The 18480-nt window shown below is 41.3% G+C and overlaps 1 protein-coding gene across 1 annotated transcript in view; it reads left to right on the forward strand.

Annotated features, from left to right (window-relative positions):
* Window positions 1-18480, forward strand: part of aco1 (aconitase 1, soluble) — a 61254-nt gene that overhangs the window by 23369 nt on the left and 19405 nt on the right. Inside the window, exons 9-14 of the mRNA XM_062066232.1 lie at window positions 3466-3566; window positions 3666-3782; window positions 10781-10940; window positions 11007-11142; window positions 11227-11311; window positions 17593-17749. Of these exons, the coding sequence (XP_061922216.1) occupies window positions 3466-3566; window positions 3666-3782; window positions 10781-10940; window positions 11007-11142; window positions 11227-11311; window positions 17593-17749 (756 nt within the window). The remainder of the gene's footprint in view (window positions 1-3465; window positions 3567-3665; window positions 3783-10780; window positions 10941-11006; window positions 11143-11226; window positions 11312-17592; window positions 17750-18480) is intronic.

Consider the following 18480-nt stretch of genomic DNA (forward strand, 5'->3'; position numbering starts at 1 on the left):
TTTAAAAACCCACGGCACATTCTGAAAATACTATTAAAATAAACAAAAACATAACAAAAGTGAAATAAAAAAGCTTAAAGGTTAAATGTAAATTAGAAAAAGTTGCAATGTTGACTAATAAAACAAAGCTGTTTTTTTTTTCTTTCAAACTGTCATTGCTCAAAACATAATATTGAATCAAAATCAATGTTATTATGAATTATTGACCTATCCAAGGTTCCGATTACTTCACATCAAATATTCCACTAAGAAAAATATTTTTGGTGGAAGATTTTGCAAATTTGGTAAATAAATAACCCAAAAATGTATATTTTGTTGTTTTCTTACTGTACCGAAAATGAACCGAACCGTGACCTCTAAACCGAGGTACGTATCGAACCGAAATTTTTGTGTACCGTTACACCCTTACAACTAAGTCAATTTACCAAAACTGTATTTATTAAACAGTTATTAAGCAGTGGCACAAACATTCATGTCATTTCCAAAACAGAAAGTGCAAGATTGTCAAAGACATTTTAAAACAAGCTATTAGTGCACTTTTGTGCATGATGACACTAAGATGGCATATCAAAACAACACTAAATTAAGTGCACTTTTGTGCATGATGTCACACAAGATATTTCAATAAGTGTCACATAAAAATGAGCTGCATATCAAATAGTATATGTCCTACAGTGTTGATGTGGAAACGGTTGCTTCGGCATTTTGTGGGTGTGGCACCGAACGGAGATGTTGACATGCAGAGTTTGAAGCACTCTTCATTCTCTAGCGGGTGACTTTTCAAATGATGCTACATTAGCAGTGCTGTTACTTTTTGTAGCAACGCTTTTGCCGCATAATTGTTCAACATATTCCCGCTTGAAGCCAAACCACCGCCAGACGATGGACCCCGTGCTGTTTTTCTTGGGAATTAATTCTTCCTCCATTTGATACCAAATTCGCACCTTCTCTCTCTCGTATTACCACCCGCACCACTCCGTTAGCATCACAGCTAATGTTACCATGTCGCTACCTGTCTGCTCCGCGGGAGCGTGTGATGTTGCACACGTGACGTATGTAAGAAGGTGCACTTGTTTTAGGTCTCTGTGAGAAGGAGAGACAAGAAAGAGGGAGAAACGCATGCAGTTTAATGCCCGCTAAAAGCAACTGCATGAGAACGTATACTCGAATATCACGATATAGTCCATTTCTATATCGCACAGAGACAAACCCGCGATATATCGAGTATATCGATATATCGCCCAGCCCTAGCTCTGTCTGACACGCTTGGTCCAAGGAAGCAACATGAAGTCATTACTGCAGTTTTGAGGGTGATTCATTTTCCCTTTGAGTAAAAAACAATACATTACATGCAGATGGATTTGCAGGACTATATGGACCAGACTATGATGGAAAAAGATAGCCTTTTGCGGTCAACAGAAGTAACGGCACCCTATCTCACGCTCTCTCTATACAAGACAAAAGGATTCACAGGCAGGTGCAGGTGTTATTCATTCAGCAATCATTCAGCCCCACACCCACTATCCCAGGTGACAAGTGAGAAACAAATCCCTGCCTCTACAGTGCCTTTATTTGTAGTGGACAGTGGTAGCCCTGAAAGTACAGACGCCTTGACTGACCTACTTTAAAGGCCTACTGACACCCACTACTACCGACCACGCAGTCTGATAGTTTATATATCAATGATGAAATCTTAACATTATAACACATGCCAATACGGCCGGGTTAACTTATAAAGTGACATTTTAAATTTGCCGCTAAACTTCCGGTTCGAAACGCCTCTGAGGATGACGTATGCGCGTGACGTAGACCGGCGAACACGGGTATGCCTTCCACATTGAAGCCAATACGAAAAAGCTCTGTTTTCATTTCATAATTCCACAGTATTCTGGACATCTGTGTTCGTGAATCTGTTGCAATCATGTTCATTGCATTATGGTGAAGGAAGCTGAGCAAGCAAAGAAGAAAGTTGTCGGTGCGAAATGGACGTATTTTTCGAACGTAGTCAGCAACAACAGTACACAGCCGGCGCTTCTTTGTTTACATTCCTGAAAGATGCAGTCAAGATGGAAGAACTCGGATAACAGAGACTCTAACCAGGAGGACTTTTGACTTCGATACACAGACGCCTGTAGAGAACTGGGACAACACAGACTCTTACCAGGATTACTTTGATTTGGATGACAAAGACGCAGACGTGCTACTGTGAGTATGCAGCTTTGGCTTCTAAACATTTGATCGCTTGACCGTATGTGCGCAACTTTTTTTTGCGTATGTACGTAACTTTTTTTAAATATATAAGCTTTATGAACCTTGGGTTAGGTGAACGGTCTTTTGGGCTGAGTGATTGTGTGTGTTGATCAGGTGTTTGAATTGTATTGGCGTGTTCTATGGAGCTAGGAGCTAGCATAGGAGCTAGGAGCTAGCATAACAAACACGCAGGTGTTTTTATGCAGGATTAATTTGTGGCATATTAAATATAAGCCTGGTTGTGTTGTGGCTAATAGAGTATATATATGTCTTGTGTTTATTTACTGTTGTAGTCATTCCCAGCTGAATATCAGGTACCGTGAGTATGCAGCCTTGGCTGCTAAACATTTGATAGCTTGACCGTATGTGCGCGTCACGTACGTAACTTTTTAAAAATATATAAGCTTTATGAACCTTGGGTTAGGTGAACGGTCTTTTGGGCTGAGTGATTGTGTGTGTTGATCAGGTGTTTGAATTGTATTGGCGTGTTCTATGGAGGTAGGAGCTAGCAGAGGAGCTAGGAGCTAGCGTAACAAACACGCAGGTGTTTTTATGCAGGATTAATTTGTGGCATATTAAATATAAGCCTGGTTGTGTTGTGGCTAATAGAGTATATATATGTCTTGTGTTTATTTACTGTTGTAGTCATTCCCAGCTGAATATCAGGTCACAGCATCTTCCCTATCTGAATAGCTTCAACTCCCCACTAGTCCTTCACTTGCACTTTACTCATCCACAAATCTTTCATCCTCGCTCAAATTAATGGGGAAATTGTCGCTTTCTCGGTCCGAATCTCTCTCACTTCATGCGGCCATCATTGTAAACAATAGGGAACTTTGCGTATATGTTCAACTGACTACGTCACGCTACTTCCGGTAGGGGCAAGCCTTTTTTTTATCAGATACCAAAAGTTGCAATCTTTATCGTCGTTGTTCTATACTAAATCCTTTCAGCAAAAATATGGCAATATCGCGAAATGATCAAGTATGACACATAGAATAGATCTGCTATCCCCGTTTAAATAAAAAAAATTCATTTCAGTAGGCCTTTAAGTGATGATGCCAGTGCATGACTCCGCCATGCGAGGGGGCATCCCCTGCAAATGACCACCACAATCTTATTTATGCACGTCTGCTGTTCTCACCAATGACCCTGGGACTTTTCGGCTGAATCTAAACAAGTCTAATCTCTTTTTTTTTTGTTTGGTCAATTCAGGGCGAGAACCAGAAAAGCTGTCCTACATCTCAAAGTATTTGAAGGCAGTGTCCATGTTCCGAGATTACAGTAATGTCGCGCAAGATCCGGATTTCAGTCAGGTCAGTCATGTCAGTCGCTTTAAATAGTGATCAAAGATAGACTCCTCACAGTAACTGTGGCACATTATAACCACTTCCTCTCTCAACATTTCGGTAAAGGTTGTCGAGTTGGACCTTGGTACTGTGGTTCCCTGCTGCAGTGGCCCAAAAAGACCTCAGGACAGAATTGCTCTTTCAGACATGAAAAAAGACTTTGAAACCTGCCTGGCAGCAAAGGCGAGTTCCACACTCAACGCAAATCACCGTTTTCAAGTTTGTTTCACGCTTTCAAGGTCATTCCTTTTCTAAAACTGCAAACCAAATTGTTAGACTGGGCGACAACATGACCGTGATCATTGATCGTGATCAATTTCAGGTAGACTACATTGTGATAGGCCTCGCCTAAAAATGTAATTTCTGATTTTTGTCACCAAAAAATGGATTCGTGATGTTTTCCCCTATTTTTTTAAAGGTACCAATGAATACAAATTACAGCGATCATTCCAAATATTTCATCTGATCAAAAACTAGTTGTACTTCATACAAGTGTTGTCATAGTGTTGGCACTAGGAATTTTCAAAATGGGGTCCCTTGGACCCCATCAAGTCATAAAAATGGGGTCCCACAGTACATTTTTGGGGTCCCACTTTTTTGTAACCGTTTTGAAAACAAATGATAAATGTATGCATTATCCTGTTATATCTCACATTCTATATTGTTTTGGAAAAAGGATGTCATAACCGTTACTTAATTCATTTTAAAAAATAATACAAAAGAAAACCAATTTTTATGCATATGTAAATGTACAAACCCCGTTTCCATATGAGTTGGGAAATTGTGTTAGATGTAAATATAAACGGAATTCAATGATTTGCAAATCATTTTCAACCCATATTCAGTTGAATATGCTACAAAAACAACATATTTGATGTTCAAACTGATAAACATTTTTTTTTGCAAATAATCATTGACTTTAGAATTTGATGCCAGCAACACGTGACAAAGAAGTTGGGAAAGGTGGCAATAAATACTGATAAAGTTGAGGAATGCTCATCAAACACTTATTTGGAACATCCCACAGGTGAACAGGCAAATTGGGAACAGGTGGGTGCCATGATTGGGTATAAAAGTAGATTACATGAAATGCTCAGTCATTCACAAACAAGGATGGGGCGAGGGTCACCACTTTGTCAACAAATGCGTGAGCAAATTGTTGAACAGTTTAAGAAAAACCCTTTTCAACGAGCTATTGCAAGGAATTAAGGGATTTCACCATCTACGGTCCGTAATATCATCAAAGGGTTCAGAGAATCTGGAGAAATCACTGCACGTAAGCAGCTAAGCCCGTGACCTTCGATCCCTCAGGCTGTACTGCATCAACAAGCGACATCAGTGTGTAAAGGATATCACCATATGGGCTCAGGAACACTTCAGAAATCCACTGTCAGTTGGTCGTTACATCTGTAAGTGCAAGTTAAAACTCTCCTATGCAAGGCGAAAACCGTTTATCAACAACACCCAGAAACGCCGTCGGCTTCGCTGGGCCTGAGCTCATCTAAGATGGACTGATACAAAGTGGAAAAGTGTTCTGTGGTCTGACGAGTCCACATTTCAAATCATTTTTGGAAACTGTGGACGACGCGTCCTCCGGACCAAAGAGGAAAAGGACCATCCGGATTGTTATAGACGCAAAGTTGAAAAGCCAGCATCTGTGATGGTATGGGGGTGTATTAGTGCCCAAGACATGGGTAACTTACACATCTGTGAAGGCGCCATTAATGCTGAAAGGTACATGCAGATTTTGGAGCAATATATGTTGCCATCCAAGCAACGTTACCATGGACGCCCCTGCTTATTTCAGCAAGACAATGCCAGCCACGTGTTACATCAACGTCGCTTCATAGTAAAAGTGCGGGTACTAGACTGGCCTGCCTGTAGTCCAGACCTGTCTCCCATTGAAAATGTGTGGCGCATTATGAAGCCTAAAATACCACAAAGGAGACCCCCGGACTGTTGAACAACTTAAGCTGTACATCAAGCAAGAATGGGAAAGAATTCCACCTGAGAAGCTTAAGAAATGTGTCTCCTCAGTTCCCAAACGTTTACTGAGTGTTGTTAAAAGGAAAGGCCATGTAACACAGTGGTGAACATGCCCTTTCCCAACTTCTTTGGTATGTGTTGCAGCCATGAAATTCTAAGTTAATTATTATTTGCAAAAAAAAATAAAGATTATTAGTTTGAACATCAAATATCTTGTCTTTGTAGTGCATTCAATTGAATATGGGTTGAAAAGGATTTGCAAATCATTGTATTCCGTTTATATTTACATCTAACACAATTTCCCAACTCATATGGAAACGGGGTTTGTATTCAGTTACAAACATTCATTCCCTTTCCTCTTTCCTTCATAGATATAAACGTTACCGCTGCCGCCCCAAAATCAAAGTTCTCTGGCTGACAAGGACCACTGACACATCTAATCTCTGCATATTTCACTAGAATACCCTTATGGGCATTACATATATCAAAATCAAGTGCTTACTGTACTGTTTACTTGTTGAAATACCCTTTTTAGAGCAAATATCTACCCATACGACCACTTTGCTGCTGCCAAAAATTGATTTGAAGGGTATTTCAACAAGTAAACAGTACAAGTAGGTACTTGATTGTGATATATGTAATGCCCATTAGGGTATTCTGGTAAAATATGCAGAGTTAAGATGTCAGTATCAAAATATTACTTGAAATCAACTCTTGGTAACATCAAAGTGGTCGTTTGGATAGATTTTAGCTTTGTAAAGGGTATTTCAACAAGTAGACAGTACAGTAGGTACTTGATTTTGACATATGTAATGCTCATAAAGGTATTCTAGTCAAATATGCGTGTGTAAACATCAAAATATTACGTAGAATCACTTTTTGTCAGGCAATATTACATTTAAAGAAAATGTTACATAAATTAATACATCCAAACACTTTATAAATACTTATTATGTGCACAAAAAAATAACAGTTACAATTGTATGTATCTTCCAAACAAGAAAGAGGTTTTATCACATCAACATCTGACTAACTACAGTCCGTTAAATCTCAATAATACCACAGAAAAGGCAAACTGGGGGAGGCGTGGCGCGGTTGGGAGAGTGGCCGTGCCAGCAACCTGAGGGTTCCTGGTTCAATCCCCATCTACCAACCTAGTCACGTCCGTTGCGTATTGAGCAAGACACTTCACCCTTGCTTCTGATGTGTCGTGGTTAGGGCCTTGCGTGGCAGCTCCCGCCATCAGTGTGTGAATGTGTGTGTGAATGGGTGAATGTGGAAGTAGTGTCAAAGCGCTTTGAGTACCTTGAAGTAGGGCTGGGCGATATGGCCTTTTTTTAATATGGCGATATTTTAAGGCCATATCGTGATACACGATATATATCTCGATATTTTGCCTTAGTCTTGAATGAACACTTGATGCATATAATCACAGCAGTATGATGATTCTATGTGTCTACATTAAAACATTTTTCTTCATACTACATTAATATACGCTAATTAAAAACTTTCATGCAGAGAAGGAAATCAGAACTAAAAAAAATCACTATTTTTTTCATACGGTGTTGATCTGGAAATGTTTGCCTCAGCATTTTGATGGTGTGGGCGTGTGGCACCGAACGGAGATGTTGACATGCGGAGTAAGCACTCTTCATTCTCTAGCAGGTGACTTTTCAAATGATGCTACATATTAGCAGTAATGCTACTTTTTATAGCAACGCTTTTGCCCCACACTTGACAAATTACGGTGGTCTGTTCGACATATTCCCACTTGAAGCCAAACCACCGCCAGACGATGGACCCCCTGCTGTTTTTGGGTGAATGAATTCTTCCTTCATTAGTTACCAAATTCGCACCTTCTCTCTCTCGTATTACCACTCGCACGGCTGCGCTAGCATCACAGCTAACGTTACCCATGCTGCTACCTCTCTGCTGCGCGAGGGCGTATACGTATGTGACGTATGTCGTGACAGTATGTGTGACGTGTGTAAGAAGGTGTGCTTGTCTGTCTGTGAGAAGGAGACACAGGAAAGAGCGATGAGAGCCTGTAGTGTAATGCCAGAATCTAAAAGCAACTGCGTGAGAACGTATACTCGAATATCACGATATAGTCATTTTCTATATCGCACAGAGACAAACCCGTGATATATCGCGTATATCGATAGATCGCCCAGCCCTACCTTGAAGGTAGAAAAGCGCTGTACAAGTATAACCCATTTACCATTTACCATTTAACTGTCATTTTCCAGACACAATAAAGGCTTAAATAAAGTCAAACACGTAGCGTTACAATAACCACGAAGATAAAGTTTTTGTCAAAGGCATAGATGTGTGTGCCCAAGTTAAAGGAAAGGACAGGCTGTCTTCTTCTAATGTATTTATTACAATCTTTGCAAGCTGGGTAACATTTGCTGTGGTCTGGAACAACATGGCACACAATCAGAAATGCAGCCAATATTACATACAGATAATGTGTCATCCTCGACAGCACACTCTCCTTTCAAGCCCACATAAACAACATCACCCGGTCTGCTTACTTTCATCTACGAAACATTAATCGACTTCGCCCATCCCTTACCCCACATACTGCTGCCATACTAGTCCATAGCCTGGTCACCTCTCGCCTGGACTACTGCCACTCTCTCCTGTTTGGTCTCCCTCACAAGTCACTTCACAAACTTCAGCTTCTCCAGAACTCTGCAGCCCGGATAATCACCAGAACCTCTTCAATCCAGCACATCACCCCTGTTCTGCAGCAACTCCACTGGCTACCCATCAAACACCTTATTCACTTTAAAATAATTCTCCTCACTTTCAAAGCTATCCATAACCTCTCTCCGTCATATCTCGCTGACCTGCTCCATGTCGCCACACCCTCACGTTCCCTAAGATCTTCTTCATCCATCATCTCACTGTCCCCTTATTTAAACTGTCCACCATGGGTGCCCCTCATCTTTGGAACTCATTACCACCAGACCTTTGTCACTTGGACTCAATATCCCTCTTCAAATCAAGACTCAAAACACACCTATTCCTGACTGCTTATTCATTGTAAATCTTATCGATCTTTGTTGTTGTTGTTTTTATCCAATTGATTTTATTGTTTTGATTTTGTACGGTGTCCTTGAGTGCCCAGAAAGGCGCCTTATGTGTAAAATGTATTATTATTATTATTATTATGAGACATGGAAGTACAGTATAAATTAGATACACAGAGGACATAAGTAAAGGAAATTAAATGATCTCAAATATACCTTCAAACAGGGCATAATAATGCAATATGTACACACAGCCAGCCTAAATAGCATGTAAGCATGGATTCTTAGCACTCCTCGCTAGTCAGTACCATCAACAAAGCTCACCTTTGTGCATCCACGCACAGCATAAAACATTTGGTGGACAAAATGAGACAAAGGAGTGGCATAAAACACGTCTTTCTGTGGCAGCGACGGACAAAGTTGTACACGTAAACCAACTACGGTGAGTCCAAGGACTGCCAAAATTAGTAGGACAAAATGGCGCTGGCCAAATGCTCTCATCAGTGAAGCATAAACACAAACATATTAAACAGTGGGCTTTTTGACAAATAGGAAGGTTTGTCCTATGTTTGACCTCCTAAAGAAACATTAATAAAACAACAAATATATTTTTCCCCTTATCTTTGTCCATTTTTGAAAAAGCTCCAGGGAGCAACTACGGCGGTGCTAAAGAGCCGCATGCAGCTCCAGAGCCACGGGTTGCTGACCTGGACCTATAGCCCCAAAAAACTTGATTCCTAGGAACACTTAAAGGCCTACTGAAATGATTTTTTTTTATTTAAACGGGAATAGCAGATCCATTCTATGTGTCATACTTGATCATTTCGCGATATTGCCATATTTTTGCTGAAAGGATTTAGTAGAGAAAATCGACGATAAAGTTCGCAACTTTTGCTCGCTGATAAAAAAAAGCCTTGCCTGTACCGGAAGTAGCGTGACGTCACAGGAGCTAGTATTCCTCACAATTCCCCATTGTTTACAATGGAGCGAGAGAGATTCGGACCGAGAAAGTGATGATTACCCCATTAATTTGAGCGAGGATGAAAGATTCGTAGATGAGGAACGTTACAGTGAAGGACTTGAGAGGCAGTGATGGACGTATCTTTTTTCGCTCTGACCGTAACTTAGGTACAAGCTGGCTCATTGGATTCCACACTCTCCTTTTTTTATTGTGGATCACGGATTTGTATTGTAAACCACCTCGGATACTATATCCTCTTGAAAATGAGAGTCGAGAACGCGAAATGGACATTCAGTGCCTTTTATCTCCACGACAATACATCGGCGAAATGCTTTAGCTACGAGCTAACATGATAGCATCGTGCTTTAACTGCATATAGAAACAAAAAAATAAACCCCTGACTGGAAGGATAGATAGAAAATCAACAATACTATTAAACCGTGGACATGTAAATACACGGTTAATGCTTTCCAGGCTGGCGAAGGTTAACAATGCTGTGCTAACGACGCCATTGAAGCTAACTTAGCAACTTAGCAACGGGACCTCACAGAGCTATGCTAAAAACATTAGCTCTCCACCTACGCCAGCCAGCCCTCATCTGCTCATCTACTCATCAACACCCGTGCTCACCTGCGTTCCAGCGATCGGCAGAAGGACGAAGGACTTCACCCGATGCGTTTGGCGGCCCGGAGACGTAGGAAGTCAAGGTGAGGTCGGCGGCTAGCGCGGCTAGCGCTCCAACAAAGTCCTCCTGGTTGTGTTGCTGTAGTCCGCTGCTAATACACTGATCCCACCTACAACTGTCTTCTTTGCAGCCTTCATTGTTCATTAAACAAATTGCAAAAGATGTCCAGAATACTGTGGAATTATGAAATGAAAACAGAGCTTTTTGTATAGGATTCTACGGGGGTACCATAACTTCCGTTACTCTGACTTCGTCACGCGCATACGTCATCATACCGCGACGTTTCAGCCGGATATTTCCCGGGAAGTTTTAAATGTCACTTTATAAGTTAACCCGGCCGTATTGGCATGTGTTGCAATGTTAAGATTTCATCATTGATATATAAACTATCAGACTGCGTGGTCGCTAGTAGTGGCTTTCAGTAGGCCTTTAAACCCCTATCATGTTTTTTTTTGTTTGTTTTGTCTTTGCACAAATGTAACTTTTTATATTCTTTTGTGGCCAACTTCAGCAAGGTTTCAAGGGTTTTGCCATATCCTCTGACTCCCAAAGCAAAACGGTTCCATTCCAGTTCAACGGCAAAGAGTACACATTAAGTCACGGCTCAGTGGTTATTGCGGCTATCACCAGCTGCACAAACACCAGCAACCCGTCCGTCATGCTTGGAGCAGGTAGGTAAGCCCTAGTCTTTTCCTTTTTTGGCCTTTTGATATGATTAATAAGATGTTTACTTCCAGGACTCCTGGCTAAAAAGGCAATAGAGAATGGTTTAAGTGTGAAGCCTTACATAAAGACAAGTCTTTCACCCGGCAGTGGAGTGGTAACGTCCTACCTAAAGGAGAGTGGCGTAATGGACTACCTCTTTCAGTTGGGGTAAGCAGGCACCATCCCCAACCTGGTCTTTGTCAGCTGCCGTTCTAATGTTTCTGGTAATCATTGCTGCTTTTGTCCTTTCAGCTTTGAGGTTGTCGGCTACGGTTGCATGACATGTATAGGAAACAGTGGGCCTCTCCCTGAGCCAGTTGTGGAGGCCATCACCCAGGTAACGATCTTTTAACGGCTGTCTCCACATTGGCACAAATGGGTTGTACTTGGGTTATATTTGTATCAATCATCAATCAATCAATGTTTATTTATATAGCCCTAAATCACAAGTGTCTCAAAGGGCTGCACAAGCCACAACGACATCCTCGGTACAGAGCCCACATACGGGCAAGGAAAAACTCACCCCAGTGGGACGTCGATGTAAATAACTATGAGAAACCTTGGAGAGGACCGCATATGTGGGTAACCCCCTCTAGGGGGGGGGGGGGGGGGGGGGGGGTTATAGCGTCTTTCTACCTTCCAGGTCAGGGGAGGGCAATTCATTTTTACCGGGGGCCGCATGAGCAACCAGAGCACTGCTGGAGGGCCACATCGACAATATTTCAATTAAAGTTTGCTCAATATTATTTTTGATATACCGTAAGATTAAAAAAAATAATAATAATAATAATTTCATTTGACCTAACTTAACTTTATACAAAAGCAGATTGCTTCTGATGGAACACCACACAAGGGTTAAACTCTTAATCCTTAAATATTTATATTAGGCCATGTGAAATTGAAATAAGAAAACAAAAACAATCATTGAATCACTGCAATTTATTTTTAACTTGTTCACACTTTAACTTTGTTCCACAAACAAGGAAAAACAAACAACTTAACAAGTTTATAGAAATACTGCAATACAACAAACAAAAGTCCAGCATTTTTCCCCGTCAGATTTGGACAACCATCTGTTGTACACCTGCCAGCTTGTCCCATTTCAGTCCTAACGTGTCCAAACACGCATTTACCTCTGTGAACAAGTCATTACCTGTGGTTGTCCCTTTAATTGACTGCATGGCTGCCAGCTCCTCCGTGATTTGAAAGTCTGCAGTTATCCCACGTAAGAAGATGAGCAGCTGGGCGGTGTCACGTACATCACAGCTCTCATCCAAAGCCAGCGAAAAACAGTCAAAGTCGGCCTTTCTGTTCTTCAGCTGAAGCTCCAAATTTCCAGCGATGGTCTCACCCGCCTCGTTTCAGTGCGTTGGGAGAGTGACACGTTCTCAAATGCGCCCCTCTTCTCCGGGCATATCAGCGCAACAGAGTCCAATAAGCACTCCTTAATAAACTCTCCGTCAGAAAACGTCTTACTTTTTCTGACGATTTTGTGAGAAATGACGAAACTTGTCCTGACGGCTCCATCTCTGGGGGTGTGAAATTTGGCAAAAAGTCCTTGTTGGGTTTGCAGTTTTACCATCAACGCATCAGCCTCCCTTGCGCGCTCTTCATCAGACAGATTCCGGTATTTTTCCTCGTGCTTCGTCGTGTAGTGGCGATTCAAATTATATTCTTTAAACACATCAGCCTGTGTACCACAAATTAAGCACACAGCTTTACTCTTAATTTCTGTAAAAAAAATACTTGGCAGTCCATGTCTTGTTGAAAACACGGCATTCGTCATCAACTTTTCTTTTTTTAGCGTGAGCTGACATCTCGGGGGTAACCGGGCATCACTAGTCGCTGTGCACCTTCACTCACAGGTTACACACGTACATACGTCCATAAATAACACTTTTCAAAATAAAAGCAGCACAGTTGTATTGCACGCACGACATAGATGTTTTTTTAAAATGTATTTTGTAATTTGTGATTGCTGCTGTTCACACTCACTCACACGCATACGTCCACACGGACGTAATACATATAACGCTTTTCAAAACAAAAGCAGCACCGTTGTATTGCACACTCGACATAGATACTTTTTAAAATGTATTTCGTAATTTATGATTGGCCAACCGCGCCACGCCGTGCCCCACACAGGCAGGGGTGGGCGGCGGACTTCGAGGTTCAAAGGCCAAGCAAAGCGCAGTTGGGAGAGTGGCCGTGCCAGCAACCTGAGGGTTCCTGGTTCAATCCACACCTTCTACCAACCTAGTCACGTCCGTTGTGTCCTTGAGCAAGACACTTCACCCTTGCTCCTGATGGGTCCTGGTTAGGGCCTTGCATGGCAGCTCCCGCTATCAGTGTGTGAATGGGTGAATGTGGAAATAGTGTCAAAGCACTTTGAGTACCTTGAAGGTAGAAAAGCGATATACAAGTATAACCCATTTACCATTTAGTCGTCCACTTCCAAAAAAAAAATTGTAAAATGAGTTTTTGCCGTTTTGTGGCTACAGTTGAAGTCAAGCTAGTGATTTACTGCAGATGCAGTTAGTAGAATAAAGGGATACCGTATTTTTTGGACCATAGGGCGCACCTGATTAAAAGGCGCACTGTCGATGAGCGGGTCTATTCAGGTCTTTTTTCATACAAAAGGCGCACCGGATTATAGGGCGCATTAAAGGAGTCGTATTATGATTTTTTTCTAAATTCAAAACACTATCTTGTGGTGGTTCTTTGGTCAAAATGTTGCATAGATTGTTTAACAGACTATTTTCAAGCAGCTTTCTGACAGTCTCTTCAGGATGCGGCGTTTTGTGGGCGGTCTTATTTACGTGGCTCACCTTCGACAGCGCCTTCTCCCCGTCATCTTTGTTGTAGCAGTGTAGCGTGCAAGGACGGGAGTGGAAGAAGTGTCAAAAGATGGCGCTAACTGTTTTAATGACATTCAGACTTTACTTCCATCAATAACGGAGCAGCATCTTCTCATCCGTGGCTCAATAGTGCAACATCAACGCCGGAAATGTGTCCCGTGAAAAACCGTCCGACCGGAACCCTCTAATAACTAGAGTTCCGTGGGTGAATAATGTAAACCCACTACAGTTTTTAGTGCTTTGATAGCTATTCCGCTGACAGATATAAGTAAGAACTTTACGCTACTTTTTATTAGAAATGGCAACAGCGGAAGATGTAGAGAAGGTAGAGAAAAAGAACAAGCTTATGACTACAGTGTCAGCACGGACTACAATTGCGGATGCGCGCACATTTTCAGGCCTTATGCAGATCCCAAATACACATCAGCAGGTACCAGAAGGTAAGAAAAGTTTGTTTTCCATAATATTGCGAAACAAAACGTCAGATAATATGTCGCTGAGCCATTTTGCGGTCCTTATAGACGCACCACAATAATACTCCTATGTTTAATGCGCCAACAATTCACCAAGCAGTGCGGCTTCATAGCTTACCGAAGTCGTACTAAAAACATTTTGACAGATTTTCGAGCGCCGTGTGTAATGTTCTATATTCTCAATGGAACATTTAAAGTTTTGGTGTTGTTTACTGCCATCATATTGCAGCCTACACGTACCTCTTATGTATGACTGCCATCTACTGGTCACACCTATCATTACACCATGTACCAAATAAAATTGCTTCGAGGTCAGTAAGCACATCCAGAATTATGCCGTACATTAGGCGCACCGGGTTATAAGGCGCACTGTCGATTTTTGAGAAAATGAAAAGATTTTAAGTGCGCTTTATAATCTGAAAAATACGGTACATTAATTATATTTATACAGAACAGAACAGGGTGACACCCTTACTAGGGAAGTAGCGATTAATCGTACTAATGATATACAGAATCACAATTCCAGACGATTAGAATTACCGTTTAAATAGAAATATTGTAAAACCATAAATCAATAACCGCACTCCGATAAACTCACGGATTGGTGACATTGCTCATTTACTGGAGAAGCAAGCTAGTGCGCTAATGCTTGCTGGCTAGTTAAAATGCTAACCTGAATAGAAGATACATTAACACCTTTCCCTATTAAAGGGGAACTGCATTTATTTATTTTTTAGCCTATATTCACAATCCTTATGTAAGACAAAAACACATACTTTTTTCTTTTTTTAAGCATTCTAAATAGTAAATAAATGCGATCAAACAATGGAGCCTTTGGGAGTTGCTCTATTCTGCCAATAAAGCCCTTCAAAAACTCCATCATTGTTTGATATACACGCTGTAATTAATGTAGAAACAGGCACATTTATAATAAAATTTAATATTTATGTATTTTGTTCATTTTAAGCATACGCGGCACATTCAATTCGAAAAAGTATGACGATGTTCGGTTTAAAAAAAAAAAAAGTACCTGTCTTGTCTTTCATAATGATTGTGAACGTTAGGCACAATTCCCCAAAAAGTGCATTTCCCCTTTAAGAAATTACATCTTTCTAAAATTGTATAAACACAACTCAACTATTGAACCAGGTGGTCGATTTATACACGTAGGAATATGTCAAGGAGGTGTCTACAACAGGAAGTGACCCCGCAACGTCACGTAAACCCTCGTTTTTCCCTTATTAATAAAAAAAAAACACCTAATAATCTAAAATGGAAGATGATAAAAATATTTAAACACTCAAATTAAAAAAAACGTCTTTCAAGAAGCCAGAACAATATTTAGGTTTTTTTTTATTTCGCAAAAGTGTGTGTATCTAATTATTCAATTGTTTGAATAAAAATTGGTACTTTTTGAGCACATTCAACAGTATTGAGATAATAATGATAACCGTGACAATGTTAAAAATGTTTATATCATTACAACCGTAACACTCAAACAAGGCAGTGATATGGAGCTGATCGCTTAATCGGAATCAATTATTATACTCTAATGCAGTGTTTTTCAACCACTGTGCCATGGCACACTAGTGTACCGTGAGATATTGTTTGGTGTGCCGTGAGAGATTATGTAATATCACCTAATTGGGTTAAAAATATTTTTTGCAAACCAGTAATTATAATCCGCAAATGTGCCGTTGTTGAGCGTCTGTGCTGTCTAGAGCTTGGCAGAGTAACCGCGTAATACTCTTCCATATCAGTAGGTGGTAAAAAGGTATCTAACGCTTCAACCAAAAAAAAAAAAAAAGGCGAGTGCCGCTAAGAAAAGGCATTGAAGCTTAGGAATGGCGGTGCAAAACGAAGCTAAAACTGAACTGGCTGCAAAGTAAACAAAAACAGAACGCTGGACGACAGCAAAGACTAAAGCGCGTGGAGCAGACGGTGTCCACAAAGTACATCCGTACATGCCATGACAATCAACACCAAAATAGGAGCGCAAGACAAGAACTAAAACACTACACACAGGTAAACACCAAAAAACTCAAAATAAGTCACGGCGTGATGTGGGCGGCGTGGCGAAGTTGGTAGAGTGGCTGGGCCAGCAATCGGAGGGTTGCGGGTTACTGGGGTTCAATCCCCACCTTCTACCATCCTAGTCACGTCCGTTGTGTCCTTGGGCAAGACACTTCACCCTTGCTCCTGATGGCTGCTGGTTAGCGCCTTGCATGGCAGCTCCCGCCATCAGTGTGTGAATGTGTGTGTGAATGGGTGAATGTGGAAATACTGTCAAAGCGCTTTGAGTACCTTGAAGGTAGAAAAGCGCTATACAAGTATAACCCATTTATCATTTATTTATCAGGTGGTGACAGTACACCTACTTTGAGACAAGAGCTATAGTGATGCATGCTTGGTTATGGTTTGAATTTATATCCAAGGTTGAAAAACACTGATGTAATGTAATTCAAGCAACTATTGGCTTAACTCTTTTCATGGTTACACTGTCCTTAACATCTGAGAGTGTGGGGTGCAATCAAATTGTGGGGGTCTGTGTGTGGCGTGTATTTTCCGTGGATGTGTGTAAGTCTGAAGAGTTGCTAGTCTCACCAACTTGGTGCCGAGTCTATTTGGTGCCAGTCCATCCAACAAAAGTCAACAAACAGCAAGTGTGTGTATGTCTAAGACGAATGAGGATTTTGGAGCTCCTTCGCTGCGCTGTCCTCCGGTGGAGTTTTGTGGCAACAACTTTGCCAAGCCGTTTTAACGGGAATACGAAATCCAGAGTAGAATGTTTGTGTTTGAGTGAGTTTAAACGTTTCACTCTCATTGTCATCCCATTGGGTTGAGTTTTTTCTTGCCTTTATGTGGGATCTGAGCCGAGGATGTCGTTGTGGCTTGTGCAGCTCTTTGAGACATTCGTGATTTAGGGCTATATAAGTAAACATTGATTGATTGATTGATTGATTGATTGATTGATTAATTGAATTGTCTGTTTCTGGCCCTTAAAGTGATCATAACTTCACCTTGCAGAGCGGACAACTTCTCCAAGATGCTTTCCAGTTAATCAATACATACACTTTCACAGTTTATTTGCAAGTTTGTGCAGAAAATGCTAAAGTGGTCACTGCAAACTCAAGAACAGTGCTTTCATTTGACCTCTTGCTAGAAATAGGCGTATTTGTCTTCCATGTGCTTGATTGAGTCTGGGCAACAGCAACCGGAACGTGACGTCCCGTAAAACCAAGTCATTCTTAGGTGCATTTAATTTTTCACTCTGCTTTGTGTCATAGGGAGATTTGGTTGCTGCAGGTGTTCTCTCGGGCAACCGCAACTTTGAGGGACGCGTTCACCCCAACACCAGAGCCAACTACCTTGCGTCGCCTCCACTCGTCATTGCTTATGCAATAGCCGGGACTGTTAAGATCGACTTCGAGACAGAACCTATCGGTGAGTGTTGTGTAACCTCCAAAAGTTGATCAATATTGAAGGTTTTTTAACCAAACTTAAAAAAAGAAAATATGTGAGACCAGAGCCAAAATCACGAGAGCCAGGTTGTCCGTGAAAAGAGACACGGGCTTGTTACGTTACTTAGGTAACTAGAGACGAAAATAGACGTAGATGCATGGATCGGGTGTTGCGCGAAACTAGCCATTATGTGACAGTTTATCTTTAAAACAAGGTGAGAGTCACGGCTACCCACCAAGATGACCCACAAGATACGTCACGTCAACACCATCTCCGTGCTTTGCCATTCATCAATATTGTAACATCCCAAGGAATGGAGGCTCAGACAGATTCCCAGTTTGTCAAAATGCAACAGGCTCAATCTCCGTGTGTCACTCTTTTATCTGGCAACATTCCACAACACACGTCACTTCCCATCCTTGTCCCGGAAGTCCCGCCCCCAGTCAAGCCATTGGCTAGAACCTGTGGAAAAGATATATTTTTGACATGTGTTTGCCTTATACTGTATTTTTCGGACCATAGGGCGCACCGCATTAAAAGGCGCACTGCCGATGAGCGGGTCTATTCAGGTCTATTTTCATCCAAAAGGTGCACCGTATTATAGGGCGCATTAAAGGGGTCGTATTAGGATTTTTTTCAAAATTTAAAACACTTCCTTGTGGTCTACATAACATGTGATGGTGGTTCTTTGGTCAAAATGTTGCATAGATGAT

This window comes from Entelurus aequoreus, linkage group LG12 (assembly GCF_033978785.1).
Source record: "Entelurus aequoreus isolate RoL-2023_Sb linkage group LG12, RoL_Eaeq_v1.1, whole genome shotgun sequence".
NCBI classification, from domain to species: domain Eukaryota; kingdom Metazoa; phylum Chordata; class Actinopteri; order Syngnathiformes; family Syngnathidae; genus Entelurus; species Entelurus aequoreus.